The 17,577-nt window shown below is 38.4% G+C and overlaps 1 protein-coding gene across 1 annotated transcript in view; it reads left to right on the top strand.

The window, feature by feature from the left end:
• Positions 1–17,577, top strand: part of GPC5 (glypican 5) — a 323,101-nt gene that overhangs the window by 137,749 nt on the left and 167,775 nt on the right. The window contains exon 4 of the mRNA XM_004577634.3: positions 5,491–5,611. Within this exon, the coding sequence (XP_004577691.3) occupies positions 5,491–5,611 (121 nt within the window). The remainder of the gene's footprint in view (positions 1–5,490; positions 5,612–17,577) is intronic.

Raw genomic sequence — 17,577 nt, 5'->3', positions numbered from 1 at the left:
TAATGATGTAAATTTTTGCTGATGGTATGTTGGAGCTTTCAATTGACTGGGATGATACTCTGCTAGCTCTGTCTTCAGACCAGAGAGGGTATACCTAAAAGCCGTTGAACTTGACTGGACAGTAAGATGCTGGACTGTATGTTTGGTATATGCTTGCAATGGGGGAATCTCAACTGAACTTGAGCTGTGGTTATGCAACAAGGTGGAGGAATCCACCATGGTGGGAGGGTTTGGGGAGGGGTGGGAGAACCCAAGTATCTATGTAACTGTGTCACATAATACAATGTAATTACTGAAGTTAAATAATAAATAATTAAAAAAAAAAAAGAAAGTAGCCAAGAAAGTGGAGCAGCAGAGCTTTAGCCTTCTGCCGTGGTGTGCTGGTCCTGAACTGAAATTTTGTTGAAGATTTCTTTTTAAAGATTCAGTTTTATTTGTTTTAAAGGTGGAGTCACTGACAGAGGGAGAGGGAAGGAGCCGGATCTTCCATCCGCTGGTTCATCCAGCAGAGGACCAAGGGCTGTGCTGGGCCAGGGAGAGCTCAAGAGCTGGAAGCTTCATCCCAGTCTTCTATGTGGGTGCAGGGTTCCATGGACTTGGGCCATCTTCCTCTGCCTTGTCAGGAACATCAGTAAGGAGCTAGATGAACAAACATGTGTCCCTGTGAGAGGCCAATATTTCAGGTGGTGGCTTAACTTTCTACATCACAATACTGGCCCTGAAACTTTTTTTTTGTAGAATATCAGTACATTTGTGCTTTCCTTTTTTTTGTTGTTGTTTATAAATGAGTCATGCTTGAGGAATAAATATTCCTATTCAATTGTTATATGTATTACAACCTGCTTATGTAAAATGTGCAGGGTTGGTGGGTGTGTTGTCTAACAGCAACAAGAGCAGAAATTCTTTTTTGTGTGTGCTTTAGTCTGAAGTGTGAATAATTTTTTTCCAGTCAACAGCCCTCTATAGGGATTTTTGAAATGCTTTTACCCATTGCTTGTGCATTTTGAGGGGTGGGAAAGAATAACGAACCATCTGCTCAGTTTTAATAATGAGAGAAAAGCAAGTAAAAACTCTTTGTTAGAAACAAATTGTGGGGCCCGGTGGCATAGCGTAGCAGCTAAAGTCCTCACCTTGAAAGCACTGGGATTCCATGTGGGCACTGGTTCTAATCCCGGCAGCTCCACTTCCCATCCAGCTCCCTGCTTGTGGCCTGGGAAAGCAGTTGAGGACAGCCCAAAGCCTTGGGACTCTGCATCCGTGTGGGAGACCTGGAAGAGGTTCCTGGTTCCTGGCATCGGATCGACGCGCACTGGCCTGTTGCACCCATTTGGGGAGTGAATCATCGGATGGAAGATCTTTCTCACTGTCTCTCCTCCTCTCTGTATATCTGACTTTCCCATGAAAATAAATAAATCTTAAAAAAAGAAACAAATTGTGTAATTTACAAAGCATGTTGTTTGCATGCAAATTGAAATCCATTGGGGGGTCTATCAAACCAAGAGGCAAACTTACTTACTTAGAGAGATGGCACCACCATTTAGTCCATGTTAAAATAGCTATATGGCTTCTTTACTTATACATGATTTTTTTAAAAATCTGTTTTGTCTAGACATAAAAATACACAGGGAGTTTAAATGTTTTATGTTGAAAATGCACACATTAAAATCAAAGTTATCTGTGCAATCTCAACTTTTATTTATTGTGAACAAAAGCAAGAGAGTGAGAGAGACAGAGAGAAGGAGAAAGAGAGGAAGAGAGAGAGGTTTTGCCTTCTGTTGATTCATACTTCAGATAACCACAACAGCCAAGGCAAGAATGGGCTGAATTCGAATTCCTTGGACTCCATCTTTGTGTCCCCCTGTGATGGTGGGACCCAAGCACTGTTCATCATCTGTTGCCTTGCAGGATGCCTTATCATGGAGCTGTGTTGGAAGCACATTAGTTAAGACTTGAACAGGCGTCCCATTATGGAATACAGACATCCAAAGTGGAGCTTAGCTTGCCACCCAACTTCCTTTAATTATTTTTCTTCAAATAAAATGAGTAGTACTGTGAAACCAGGGTACAAGGCTAGAAACATAATGCTTCACATCTTTTTTATGTGCTAGGATAAAAAAGAGAGTTCACCAACAGAGAAATGGAATTGGATTAATTTTTGACAAATGGCATCATCAAGTATTTGTGTATCTTGCTTCTTTCCTTTGATATCTGATTCGTAAAACTTGGTCATCTTTTTGCACATTCTTGTAATTCACTCATTTGATTGTTATATATGTTTTTAATTTTATAAATATATTCCTGTGTCTTTTCCCCTGCTCATGTATGCAGAGACTTGAGTGCACCTATGGGGTTATTTGGAATAGTGGTTCTCTGAGAGATTTATGATGCTTTATCCTTTCATTGACAATTGGAGACAGTTGTAGTATTTGCTCCACACACTAGTAAGCACTTGATATCAAGTATCTTTTTCTTTAGACAGTTCCTGTATGCATGTAATGCAGTTGCATTGTGGCTTTTCTTAACCTTACAGAAATAGGAAACAGTAATTGAATTATCAATTGAATTATTGAATTGTAATTATTGAACAGTAATTGAATTATTTTAAATGCTATAATTTGGGGACATTTTTCCTTATTTTCCAAGTATATATAATTATTTAACTATGTTCTTAATCCTGCTGGTTAAGAACTAACAAAGATGTAAGCAGTTCCTTAGAATCACATGAAAGAACGATTTTCCACCTTAGAAGTGTGTTTCCTGGTCCTTAAATAAACCAAAATGTGATTCAGGTAATAGATTAATTTAAATTAATACCGAAGTTTTGGTTTCCATTGTCTGTAGTATGTTTGCTTTTCTAGGGAAACAGGAAAACCACAGGGCAGTTGTTAATCATCTCTTACTTTGTCAACACCTGTTTTATATTGTGTGGCTGATGACATTTGATGGTTTGCTGAGAGCATTTTCTTCAGCAAATCATACATTTTTTAAAAATCAACAGTAAAGTCCTTAAAAAGTAATTGGATCAGGAAACAACGCTATACTGAATTAATTGCATCCTAATTTATAGCGGTTGTTTCATGCATTTTGGTGAATAGTCATTGAGTGGTTGTATTTTGCAGTACTGATTCCCTGTATTCAATTCTTGTCTATGCATTTTACAGTGTTGACACTTTAATGCTATTTGGCCTATTCTATTCCATGATTTCTAATGCATAGAATTACAAAAAATTAGCGTACGTGGGTCTGAGGTTTTCTTCCTAGGGAGATTTTGCAAGAAAATTGTAGTAAAGGAAACTCTGTGACAGCAAAATGGATTGAAGGCTGCATAAGGGTGGAAGGTCTCTTGGCTGTGAGAAAGTCTCATCCAGAGGAAAGGAGAGGAGAGTATCTTGTGGAAGCTCTCTAATGCAGTGTGCTTCTCCAAGAGGATTAAATAGAAGCTTCAGGAAATCTTGAATCAAAGTTGGCCATTGCAAAAGGCTTATATTCCCCAACCGTTGGCCTGCCTTAGCAAACTTGCTGCACCATCACTGAACGTGGGTGCAGGTGCCGAAAGAGATTTTCGTGTGAAGCAGCAGCTGATTGTAGTCAGTTCAGCTTTTTATTTTGTGGTCAGTCTGATGCATACTTATGTTCATGAATGGTTATCTTGAAGATGATTTGACAAACTTCAAGGAAGGTGAACAAAAACAGTCTCAGGGTTGCACATTTATTCATGTGTCCAGATTATTATCATTTCATGCGCAACAAACTAATAAAGGAACCAACTCTATAATCTAGTAATAATATGATAAAGAATAATGTAACTGTACTACAGAGGAATTAAGGGATCCTCCCAGAATATTACTGTAAGATGTAAAATGCTCATTTTGTTAATATTGTTGCTAAAATGTCTCTGAGAACATTCAATATTTAACAGTTATATTTATATTGTTTATCTTTAATAAGAAATATGCTCAGTGGAAAATATCAAGTCTGGAGAATGGAATCTTTCGAGAGACCTATGTCTCACTTGGTCTCAGTTGCACTATCTGCCTTGCAAATAGGGGCTTATTTAGGTGAGCATTTAGCTTAAATATTATGTCACCTGGCTTTGTCCCACATCGGTATCTGAGTTTGGTTTCTGATTCTATATCCTTATTCCAGCTTCTTGCTAATAAGAACCCTAACAGAGAGCAGGTAAGTCACATTCTTGAGTTTGTGTTGCTTGTAGGAGACCGGGAGTGTGGTCTTGGTCCTTGTGCAAGTCCTGGTGGTTAAGGGCATTGGAGCATGAACAGGAATGAAACAGTTATTCTTCCCTTTATAGCCTTTGCCATTTCCTGTCCTGAGATGTGGTCCTTTACCCTGAATTGCTTGGTTTATCTCCATATAGAAAATGAACATTTAAATATAAGAATTGAGTCTTAGGCCTGGCATGGTAGCCTAGGCTAGAGTCCTTGTCTTGCATGTGCCGGGATCCCATATGGGTGCTGGTTCATGCCCTGGCTACTCCACTTCCTTTCCAGCTTTCTGCTTGTGGCCTGGGAAGGCATTCAAGGACAGCCCAATTCCTTAGGATCCTGAACCCATGTGGGAGACGCAGAGTAAACTCCTGGTTGCTGGTTTGGGATTGGCTCAGCTCCAGCAGTAGTGGCCACTTGGGGAGTGAACCAGTGGATGGAAAATCTTTTTCTCTCCTTCTCTCTGTAAATCTGTCATTCCAATAAAAATAAATAAACCTTTTTAAAGAGTTGAATCTTATGCCTTCTTATATTCCTAGTCATCCAGTGTGTGACTTTTAATATAAAATCTTTCTGATTTTTTAAGTTAAATTATTTACAGACTGGTGTATTGACATTATATGATTTTCACTTGGGGTATATTGCATACTTTTAAATGCTCTTTATTTTCAATGAAAGAACTCTACAAACAGCATAATTTACTAGATCATTGTTTTGGTGAATTTTGGTGAATTTCGTGTTTTTCTCTCTAAGATTTTGCAGATGTTAAATGTTTATAAAGTTAGTGAGTTTTAGTTGTATAGTTTTTAATATTGTTTATAATATTGACTTATAAAAGTGATTATATATTAAGTAGAATGTGCAGTTTTTATACACATATACATAAAGCTCAGTATTTGAAAAATATTGCTGGGACTCATCTGTGTACTTGTACTGCATGAAATGAAGTAAATTTACCCAGAATGGTTGAAAGCATTTGGGCAGTTCAGTTAAAATTGGGAACAAAGTGAGATATGTTTTGTTTACTTTTATCACTGGTGAATTGTATTAAAATTGAAGAAATTTTGGTTGAGCCTTTAGAGAGAAAATGCAACATAATATTTTGCCTGAAAATCATTACGTATCTGTTAGTGTATGAGCCAAGCAGACACAGTTAGTGTGTGATCTTACAGGAAGACATGCTAAACTCAAATCTGCGCAGGTAGTTGTGACAGATAAGGTCCTGACCAGGGGACTAAGTCATCTCTCTCATTTTATATTTTGTTAGCTACACGCAGCGTGTGGTTGGAAATGGAATCAGAGCCCAGGCTGGAAACCCTGAAGTCAGAGTCAAGGGAACTGACCCTGTGATACATCAGATTATTGATAAACTGAAGCATGTTATTCAGGTAAGTGCAATTCCCACACTTCCCGGTGTGGGAAGTTCCTTTCTGTTATCATTCTGATACCTCGTGTTAATCCTATATGACAGTCCTATCTAAGGCTGGATGTTGGAGTAAATTATGGATCCTGGGGTTTTAGAAATATTAGGTGATTTTCCTATAGTCGATATAAACTATAATTTTAAGCGGTGAGCAATCTACCTATGAAGAACAAACCACCACTTTAGTATTTCAGTAATGGAGAATTTCTGCTTATATTTTGTTCACAGTGCATAAACGTTGTACTTGGGAACTATTTGTGACCTATGTATAACATATAGAATATGCTAAAATTATCATGCAGATGGTTTTGGAACTTTGCTATGAAAGTTTTTCCTGCGTTTTCAAGTCACAAATGAGTAATACACATTCTAATATTTATTTCATTAATTTCACATTATTAGATTATTTGTCTAATGTTTGTTTATGAAATATTTCTGCTTAACTTCTTATAAGAGTAATTAATATAGCAGGTAGATACTAACCTTGTTAATACATGATCAGTGAACTAAGAAATTATCTATTTAATACTTCATTGAAATGCTTTATTAATTGGAACCAAATATTATGCTACAAGTTGGTAAATGTTGCATTCAATTCTGTATCTGTTGTAATTTGGAGTTAGAAGGGCTGTTTAATATTATTCACCTGTAGTACTTTATCTGTCTATATTTTCAATGTTTTCTAAGAAAACATTTATGATATTTGAATTTTAATGTTCATATTGTTTGTCATGGGCAATAACTAAACATGTTGATTTATTATTTCTATTTTAAAAAATTTATATTATGTGAACATATCATGTATTTCACACTATAGATTTGGGTGCATAATTCTCCATTTCACTCTGTCCTCCCTCCTGCCCCAGGTCCTACCAAACCTCCCCCTTCCTTATTTAAAAAAAATCATGATATACTGCCAGTTCACACACAAATGTAGGCCTTGCAATATACTAGGCAACAGATTCAGCAAACAGCAAGCAAAAAATTCACTGTTCCTGAAGATTATGGGCAAAAACTGCAAACAAGAATCAGATCTGGTAGTAATAGTGTTGCTGGTTTAGATTCCATTTTTTGTACTTGTCTTTGTGTTCCATAGTCAGTGTACATCTGTCATAATTGTTCTACGCTGTGGAAGTTTATCCTGTTTATTCTAGGATTCCACTGCAAAATAATTTCCCTTGTGTATTAAGAAAGTGGTGTCTGAGAAGGACTTGGAGACTACTGTCCAAAACCCTAGATTTCTTTCTAGTAAGAGGTGGTCATGGTCATTCTCTTTATTCTTTTATTAGGAAAAACAGTTCTATTATTGTAGCAGAATTAAAAATAGGCTCTGAGACAAGTGTAAAAAGTGCTATCAGGACAGCTGATGTAAGTTAAGCATCACAACCTCTACTGAGTTAAAGTATTTAAAGAGAAATCTCAATGGTACATACCCTCAGTAAGTTTCTTATGTCATATCCTGCGGTCCAGGTGCTGAGGAAAATTGTTACAACTGCATGGTCTTGTGATCAGCTGAAGTGATAGTAGCGGGGTGGGTCAGAAGTAGGCTGTGGAGACCGGGGCAGAAGGATGAGCATTGTGGGCCAAGCCTAACATCCTGTAAGCCGTGGCATTAAGTCTGCCTGTGTTCACAGGAAGGGAACTCATTCTTCCTGCCAATGTTTCTTGTAGTTGGAGTTCTATATGTGTATAATAAGAAAAACAAAGAATAGTTCTGCATAGGATAGAACCAGATTCAGTAGAAACTTAGTGGAAGTTGAACACGACATGGGGTATAACGTCAATTCTTCCAGTATCTCAGTAAATAGTCTTTTGGAAACAGATATACAAGTAAACTTGATTTCTAGTCCTTGCTCAGGTGTTTTAGTTGCAGTTCCGCAGGAATGGAACTTTGAGGTAGAGATTTGTGTGCAGAAGTTATGTGGCTAAGTGCCTTGTGATCAGGAAACAATGACTGAGTAGCATTCTGCTACAGGAGCAGAGCTGTATTGAGGTTTAACAGAACTCTCAGTGAACCCAGCACGAACTCTGGGGCCAGGTGGGTCCTTTTAGATGATCTTGAAGTGAGATCAGGAGCATTCCCTTTAACTGATGCAATACTGGTTGACTTCTGCACGGGTAGGGGTACAGTGACATTAATTCAGTTATATCAGAAACATCCAGTACTACTACCTTAAGCTCGAGGAGTGATTGTGTTGGTGTAGCAGCATCTCTTAATGTCGATTATAATATCGTTTGCATGTGCCCCATATTTGAAATCTAGTGTACACTTGCACACTGTAGTATTAATCAGCTCCACTTGTTGTGGTATAACGATTTCTAGTATATTCCAAAGCGGCCTATGCATTACAGAGCCAGTTCATAAGATAATCTCCTAAGTGAAGAAAAGAAAGTACAGCTTCAGTGTGTATTTATTTTCATTCTTTAATTTTTGTTGCAGTAATATATGTAAAATCTGCAGTATGTTATTACAGTAACACATGTTCACAGTTTCTAAATATGTAAATTGCATATCAAATGGATATGCATTATTTTTAAATGCATATATCATTATTAGATGTATATGTAGGGTAATGTTAATACAAAATCCCTGATATACTTGATGTGGAGAGAGGTATTATATAGAAAGGGATACACAGGTGTGAGAAAAATTCATGAAAGAATACATACATCCCCAAGATATAAAATATATTAAGAGGAGAGTTCGTTGATTTGATGCCCGTTGGGCATAACGTCTCCCCTGCATGTGTTACAACTATCAAAGCTACATGCTCTTCAAGGTTGCCGGAGGAAGCAGTCCTACTGTTTTCTTTTTTTTTTTTTTTTTTGCCTCTGCATTGAGTCCTTTCCTTCATCTTTATATTAATGTGTAGATCTCCGCTTACGTTTCATTATAAGACTACGAGAGAATATCAGACACAATGTGCACTTTGAGGTTTGCCCTTTTAAAGTCTACTGGGCTGATATGATTGAAATTGAGATTTTTTTACAGAGAATAGCAGAAAGTGATTTCTCATCCAGGTGTCACTAGAATATTCACCTTTTAAGTCATAGAACGCTGTCTTTTATAAACTGTCTCTCTTGGAAAAGAAGAGAAAATTTTCATTTGCCAGATTTCTTACATGCTGACAATGTGTGAGTGTCCTGGCAGTGGTAGCCGCTGTATGTGCAGGATCAAGGGGAAGCTATAAAATGCTTCAGGAATTTTCTTCTGTGGTGAGAGCTTATTCATTTTGGTGTGGGCAGACGAAAGGAGGAAGTAGATTTAAGAGTGTATTTTAGACGTTAAATCTGTAGCTTTTGATGATCTCTTAACAGTACATGGATAAAATTGAAGCTTTTTATTGCAGTGGCTACAAATGTACTTCTTAAGTGTGTACTGTGAAACAAACCATCTCTTATCACAGGGATAATTTTTCTTTTGTCCTGATTGTGCATAACCACAAGAAGATTAGCTATCCATTTTTATTTATTGATGAAAATATCAGCACAGCTTTTGAGTGGTAGAAACTTTCTCTTCAGGTTCTGGTGCTGATCTGACCTCATTTTCTGATATGTGGCCTCTGCAGTTAGATTTATTGAACAAATGAGGAAGGATTTTAATTCTTATGTGTCCTAATTATCACTTATTAAAAATGCTCAACAATCATTTATTGAAATCATAGTATGCTACTCTTCAACATGGATGTGGACTGGATCTGGGGAGTGCCAGACTATGCTAGAGTCCAGCATCCGCTGGTCCTCATGAGAGCGAGGATGGATATAGAACAGACTGGGCTGGGTTTCAGCTCATGCTGAACCATGTGAGAGCTATGTCTGGGCATGGACCAGGTGTGGCTGGGCTGTAACACCCCAGATTAAGAACCAGAAACGGTGTGGGCCAGTTGGACAAGGATACTATTCGTGCCAGAAAAAGAAGTAGACAAAGTCAGCCTGGGTCAAGGACACACTGGTGTGTGCAAGATCTGACACTGGAAGTAGATCTGATAGAGGAGCTTGGGGAACTCCATTGTCAGGATGCAGTCCCTGCAGGTGCATGCAAGAACCAAGTGAAGGAGCAGCCCAGACTGTGCCAGGTTACATTAACTGGCAGCATACTTGTGGGTCAGGTCTGGGGGCAGGCAAGGATGAGTCAGTACATAACATCCACTGGCAGATCTGAGAATCGTGAGGTGCAGGACAGGCTGAATTGGGCTGCAATAGCAGCAGTCCACTTTAAGGCTGGGACTGGAGTCTGGTTGGACTGGACTGGGTTGTAACACCCACCAGCAGGAGCTGGAACTGGGGACAGGCTGGATAGAGCCAGGTTGAAGAACCTGCTGGTGAATACCAAGATGAGGCAGGCTATGCCAGTCTGAGCGCAAAGGGTGCCAGGTCTGCAAGCCCTGGGGAAAGGGGGTCCCACAGGACCAGGGTCACCTGGCCTGTGCTCCTGGGCCCACTTGTGAAAACTCGTCCTCCTCAGTGGAAAAGATTTTGCAGTGGATGGAAGGCAAGGATACATATGGAGGAAGTAGCAGTCCATTGGGGCCTACAGAGGACACATCTGGTATTATAGCAGAGGAAGAACAGAGCAGATTAAACAACTGCCGCAGCCAAATGATGATGGCAAAAGTTTGAGTGAATGGAGACTGACTGTGACAGCCCATGGATATTGGAAGTGTACCCTCATTCTTCATCAATGAGATTAATAGCATTTCAGAACTATTGAAACCACTTGGGCAGAACCCTTGGAGTATGCGCCACATAGGGCCCTGAATTGATATCGGGAGGCTGTTCCCATCCCTGAGTACTGAGGCAGTTGGGAGGCTGGGTATGGCTTCTCCCCTTATGTCCTCCCTTCCCCCAGATATAGGAAGAAGAAATGGAAAATTTGGAAACAATAATTACACCCACTTTTCCCTAACCCTCGATCCTTCCCATCCTGATCAACAGTGCAGACATCATCAAAAATCGAAATTTATGAAAAGTACATATGGCAAAAATCAATGAACAATGTGCAAATTTAATTGAAAGTGTTAGGTAATTTGTAGATAATTTACAGAGTTGTTCCTAACACAGAAATGATACCTGGTAGAATTAGCTTACTCTTACTGGAAGAAAAATCAGTGTGCATTATAGGAAATTGGCAGTAAAAGTAGAAAATAGACATTTATAAAATTTGCAAGCCAAAATAAAAACCTGGTACAATAAACCTTCCAGGCTACTTACTGTATACCAAAGTAGATATGTAAATAGATCCATACTTCAAATGTGATGCTGCCCAGCAGTGACACTAAATTGATGAGACATACTCTGAGGGTCTGGAAAAAGCCAGAACCGCAACCGGAGCACTTATTGCCAAAAGCGGCTGTGTTTAAATCCTTCTCTCCACTGCTTCTGTCCCCATTGGTCTTAGATTTCCTCCCCGCTTCTCCAGCCCTCTCTCCGCCACCCTTTTTCCTGCCCGTCCTTCTTCTCCGTCTTTCTCGTCGTAGTCGTCTTCATCCGTCCGTCTGTCCGTTGTCCCAGTCTGTCCCCTAGCTTTTACCAGCTACTTTTACTACCGTTCTCCACCGATCACTTCTCCCCATGGGTCCACTTGGCGCTACGTGATAGGCCAGTAGCAATGACATAATCGCAGCGAGGGCATTAGCCTATCCCTGTGATTTCCTGTTTACCTGCTGGTGAGACCAACTCTGCCTCCTGGCCCTGGGCCAGCCACCATCTTGTAACCGCCCTTCCCAATCCCAGGAGCGGCTTTAGCACCCGGCTCCCCACACAAATGATTGTTTTTATTTTTCATGATACAGTTCCAAAGGATCAGGGATTTCCCCTTCCACCTTCCTTCATTCTCTTTTCTCACATTGTTTCCCTATATTGTTACAATACTATAGTCCTTCAGCAAATCACAAGTCCATCATTCTGATAGTTAAGCATTTTTTGGCTTTGTAGGCTTAAACAGTGGTGAAACTCCGCCATCCTATAATCAAAATATATTTGACAGTTTCATTGTGAATCCCTTTAATTTAGAAGATGTATCTTCACTTTCTTATACAGCTCGTCTGCATGAATATATGCATACACTTTTACCTGTATATCTGTTGAATCTTTCCTGCCTGGAGGTTGTCTTATATCATTTGTCCTTTTGGGATTGCCTTGTTTCACTTAGCACAATGGTCTCTAGCTATGGCCATTTTTTTGCAAATGCTAGAATTTAATTCTTTTTAATGAAATAATGTTCCATAGAATGGATGTACCACAGTTTCTTTATCCATTCCTCTTTCGATGGGCAGCTGATTTGTTTAAAAATGTTCATTATTTTAGGTTGTACTGCTGCAAGTATAGGATTACAGGTCATTTTCCCATATGCAAATTTGATTTCCTTTAGATAAAAAAACAAAATTGAACTCAGGATACATTTGATTTTGCAACTAGTACTTCTCACATAAGAAGACATAACAACTAGATTTTCATGTCCATTAGTATTCTGCTATAGTTGTTAGTTTATTCTATCATCAGTGAAGATTATGCTTTACTTAATTCAATCACTTAAGTTGACCATTGAGATTGTTATAATTTTTAATATATTTATTTTGTTTGTTTGGAATGTAGTCATGGAGAGACAAAAATCTCCCTTCCCCAGGTTTACTCTCCAAATTGCCAGAATGGCTAGGTTTGGGCCAGACTAAAGCCAGGAACCTTGAATCCATCTAAGTCTCCAACAAGGGCAGCAAGGGTCTAAGTACTTTGGCCTTGGGACATATTCTGCTGCTTTCTTAGGTAACATTAGCAGGGAGCTGGATCAGAAGTGGTCCAATATATGATGCTGGCATCATTGATGGTGAATTCAGCTGGCCCCCTTTCAACTTTTTTCCTTATCATAAAGGCTACTAATAGGAATTCCATTAACAGAATTATTCTGCTCTATTTTTTCTTCCTGATACTTTAGATGTTGTAAGTATGAAAGCTCACCAAAATGCTTTAGGTATTTTGATAAATGTTGTCCAAATTTTCTCTAGTGAAATTAAAGCTAGTTACCCATGAAATGCATACAACATGAGTGCAGCTTTCCCTGTGGGTTAGAAAAAAGAGTTAGGCCTTGGCAGTGACCAAGATACATCACAAGGTTCTTGAGACCAAAGCCTTGCTTCTGCAATACAAATCTGGGCTTGATGTCACCTGGGGTGTTTCAAGGTTGAACAGAAATAATGTTTTAGTTAGAAAGCACTTCATAAAAAGCTTCAAGGCTTCCTAGAGAGAATTTGTAGCATAAACAGCCTTAATTTTGTTTATTTGTTCAAGGAGAAGAGGAAATGCCAAGACAATCTGATGTAGGTTAGAGCCCTGTGCTTTTTAACTTGGTCTTCCAGGACCATGTCAGGCACTTCAGCATTCTGTCACTAATTTTGCATTTCTTTCTGAATTGAGAATAGAATCGCTGGAGCAAAGTGGATTTACGCATGGTCCTTGACAACCTGTGCTTCTGAAAATTCTCGTTATCGAGCTACCGTGTAAACTCTGTAAGGTACTTTGCAGTACCTTCCAAAGATTGTCCCTGTGGTGAACGTCCCCTGTGATAAATGTGGTGTTGACTGTAGCCAGTGATGTGGAGAGTAACTTTGTCAGATGTTTGGTTCTCACTGAAGTTTACTTTGATTAGGTAGAAAGAAATAACAATTTGTTCCTCTTCCTCTATTAGACTTAATCTACTAAAGTCAGATTTTTCCTCATGAAAGTTATTTTGAATCTTCTGGTTCTTATTGACTATGTTTGTTGAAGGCAGGGTTTTCAATATGAAACTCAGTTATGTAGTAGTGTATCTTTAAAGAATAAATGCCGTATATGAACATGTCAGAGAAAATGATGTTAGCAGTTAGAGTCCTCAGAGTTGAGCACTGTTGGTTACCAGTGATCAGGCTTACAAATTAATTTACTTAAATTTTCAGCAGAAAAATTAGAAATTAATGTCAGCAATTTCCCCAATTCCTTTAATGAAAAATCAGTAAAAAATCAATATGTGGTTTAAAGAAGTAGGATTAACCCATATTTGATTTCTGCGAGTTTAACAGTTCAAAATATAAAAGCATGTTTTTTTTAAACAACACACTGTTAAATACTCTGAGAATAAGACTTTTTTTTTTTACAAAGATTTCTTCATAGATAAACTGAATATAATTTTTCAATGGGAGGAAAAGTGTGATCGTGGTCATTACCTAAAACCTGCAGAAGAGTTGATAGTTTATATATTGCCAAGTTTGTATATTATGTTTCCAAATATCACAGTGTACTAGATACAAGCTGATGTAAAATACTCTTGTTTCCTATAGGAAGGTGCTGTTTTAAATAGGCACTTTACCTTTTCAGCTCATTTCTAGGATACCAGGATGATAAATAGTAACCTGAGAACCATGAGACTGAAAAGAAATTCTACTATAAATTTTAAAAATTATTTTAATAGTGCTGTCCTTACATCCAACAAAGGGAACAGAAGTTTTTAAAGATAATAGTATCTCAAAGTATCTGAATTCTGGAAGTTAATTCAAGCTTTTTTTTGATTCCTTTGCAACATTTTCTAGAGAATTTTCCCTATGGTAATTTGTTCCACTTCGCTTCTTTAATTGGGAGGCAGATGTGTCCTGTGAGAGAGTACCTTTCTTCAGGGTATTTGCTGACATCCCTGGTAAGAATCGGGGAGTTCAGTCCTGTGAGGCTGGAATGCCAGATACCTGCCATCTCAGTCAGAGGCTGTGTTAGGAGGCAGGTGATGCAGGCACCTGCCATCTCTCTCAGTGGCTGTAATAGGAGGCAGGTGATGCAGGTACCGGCCATCTCTCAGAGGCTGTAATAGGAGGCAGGTGATGCAGGTACCGGCCATGTCTCTGTGGCTGTAATAGGAGGCAGGTGATGCAGGTACCGGCCATCTCTCTGTGGCTGTAATAGGAGGCAGGTGATGCCGAAACCTGCCATCTCTTTGCTAGAGGAGGCAGGTGATGCAGGTACCTGCCATCTCTCAGAGGCTGTATTAAGAGGCAGGTGATGAGAAAGTGGAGCTGGGAACTGAATCCAGACAATCGGCTGTGAGTTACAGGTGTCTTAGGTGTAAGGCTTAACTGACCCCCTTCTCAGTCACTAATAGCTTCTAGTAATGACATAGAACCAATTAGTCATCATCCATTGGTCAATTGTAAATTGCAAATTCTCTGAACATACAATGTCTCAAAATTCTGTTGCCTTCACTTTTCCTAACTCCTTTTGTTGCCCAGGCGATGATTACCATGCCCTGAATTCTTTTCTCTCAATTTTGGTGCAAACCACAGACGTGGCCCAGAAAGACTCTTCTTGATTTTGAACTAGCAGTGAAGCAGTGACCAAATTTATTTAGTTACTTTTTGCTTAAGAGGAAAGTATTTGAAGTGCACTCAGTAATTTTGATTACTCATCTGATTTACCAGTTCCGTTGAGTAAATTCAATGACAGGCTGCCGTCTGGAATGCACAGCATAGTGGATGGACTTCACTATTGGCTGTTTTATTTTTTAAAAAATCAATTATCAGCAAAAAACAATCATTTCAATTAGCATACAATCAACTGGAAATTAAAGTTTAAAAACTTTTGCAAGTAATGTCATTGGTAATCTTTTTTCATTGTTTGAAGAGTATGCAATTGCTTTATGTTGTATAAAAGGTTGACTTCATGTTCACTCAGGTATTGTTGATGGCACACATCACATTACTTGGCAGGACATGGAGCACTTATCTGCTAGTTTTTCTGTTTATAAAATATTAAAGGTACTTTGAAAGCAAAACCTTTTATATATTTCATTTCGTTATTTAGAAAAACCTATGACCACTTTTAGGGTGAAACCTTTATAATCTTGTTGTTAAATGCTGGTTTTGATTTGTTTCATAAAATTTTAACCAGCTCTCACTAAATTCAGATTTATGTTTTAAAATTGAAACCACTAGGGCTTAAATTTGTTCAGGACTTATTAAATCTAGAAGATAATGGTGCAGCATTATGCCCATAATAACTGTAACACATAGGATGAGCAATGCTGTTGACAGCTGTGCAACATAGCTGTTCACTTACTACATTTAAAGAAATAAAAACCAAACCAAAATCCTAAAACAGCCCTCCCTTCAGTCTCGATAAAGTATGCTAGCTACAGCACAACATTATGCTGAGGATTTAATTTGACATGCGGCTGAAGTTCTGCTCTTGCAATCACTAACTATATGTCTCTAGTCAACTTACTTATATTTAAGCTGCTGGAAACTGAAATTCGGAAAACAGTTGGTAGCTATTCAAAGATTAAAGTGAATTTATCATGAAATTCAGAGGCACTTCTCCTGGGTGAGTATTCTCCCTTAGAAATGAAAAATCAGGTCCATGTCAAAACTTACGTGTGAGTATTTAAAACAGTATTATTCATAATATATAAAATGTGGATCTAAATCATATTTTGACCAACTGATGGAGATATGTGTATCTTTTCATTGTTATAAATCCATCCACACAATGAAGTAATATCCAACAACAATCGAAATAGTGAAACATAGCTGAAATTTGAAAGAAGCCATAGCAAAATAAGCCCATTGCATGACTCCACTTATGTGATAAATATTGATAAAGTACGTTGCTATCTTATTAGGACATCAATTTTCATTTATATTCCAAACATTTAGTTATGCTCACAAAAATTAATTTTAGTTTGCTAAGACTTTTCTTATCTGACTTGGGCAGTATGATAGGTCGGATAATTATAGTAATATTCTTGATACCCAAATGTCTTCAAAATCTTTTCGGTCTTACTCTCTAATCCCTAATCTAGTGTTAAATCTATAACACACTGTAACTACGCCTTCCATCATTTTACTGCAATTCCCCTGCTAAGCTTACTCCCTATCATTTTTTCCACATTTAGAATCCAGAGGCATTTGTCAGTTCTTATCTCAGTTGATCTTTTAATAATGCTCATCTGTGCTACTTATGCTTTCTTTTCCTTCTCATTCTCCTGATTTCCGAGATCTTTATTACTTTATTTAGTTACCTTAAAAGCTTGGTTCTTCTAGGATCTCCCCACCTCCTTTCTTGTTTTGTTTTCTCTGTATGTCTCTCTAACGACCTATGTAATAGTCACCGAGGTTTTTTCCCTCAGGTTTCTCATGATCCTCAGAAACTTCAAGTCTACCTCTGCACTAAGCAGATGATGCGGGGTAAGCATTCTTTACCTCTGCACTGAGTAGATGACGCGGGATAAGCATTCTTGTGTAATGTTTTAGGCCACCACTTGCAACACAGTGCCTGGTACTCTGTTTCTGATCCAGCTCTTTATTAATGCTGCTGAGAAAGTAGTACAGCATCACCCCTGTGCGTTCCTTGTGGGAGGCCTGGGTGTAAATCTAGGTTCTTGGTTTTGTCCTGGCCCAATCTTGGCTGTTAAGGCCATTTGGTATAAAAAGTGGATGGAAAATTGTGTGCGTGTGTGTGTGTGGTGGTGGTGATGGTGTGTGTGTGTGTGTGTGTGTGTGTGCCTCTCTATATATAACTCTGTTTTTCAAATAAATAAGTAAATCTTGAAAAATGTGTTCATTGAACATATGGCTTGATGCCAGAACAATTATCAGATTGCCTGTGACTACCTCCAGGGGTAGGAAATGCACTGTACAAAATTCTTGGACCTGGGAATGCTTTTTTAAACAACAACAACAAAAATGAACTTCTAGCTTTTCTTATCTGCTATTATGGTAAATTTAAATGGAAATTTTAAGAAATCCTTACTTATTTTTATAGGAAATACAAATTTGCAAAGAAAGGAAAGACAGATCTTCCATTCACTCTTTCACTCCCCAAGTGGCCACAACAGCCAGAGTTGAGCCGATGGAATGCCAGGAGCGGGGAGCTTCTTCTGGGTCTCCCACATGGGTTCAGGGTCACAAGGCTTTGGGC

Source organism: Ochotona princeps, chromosome 12 (genome assembly GCF_030435755.1).
Source record: "Ochotona princeps isolate mOchPri1 chromosome 12, mOchPri1.hap1, whole genome shotgun sequence".
Lineage (NCBI taxonomy): Eukaryota > Metazoa > Chordata > Mammalia > Lagomorpha > Ochotonidae > Ochotona > Ochotona princeps.
The sequence above is the reverse complement of the archived record's forward strand: the minus strand, read 5'-3'. Positions and strand labels throughout refer to the sequence as shown.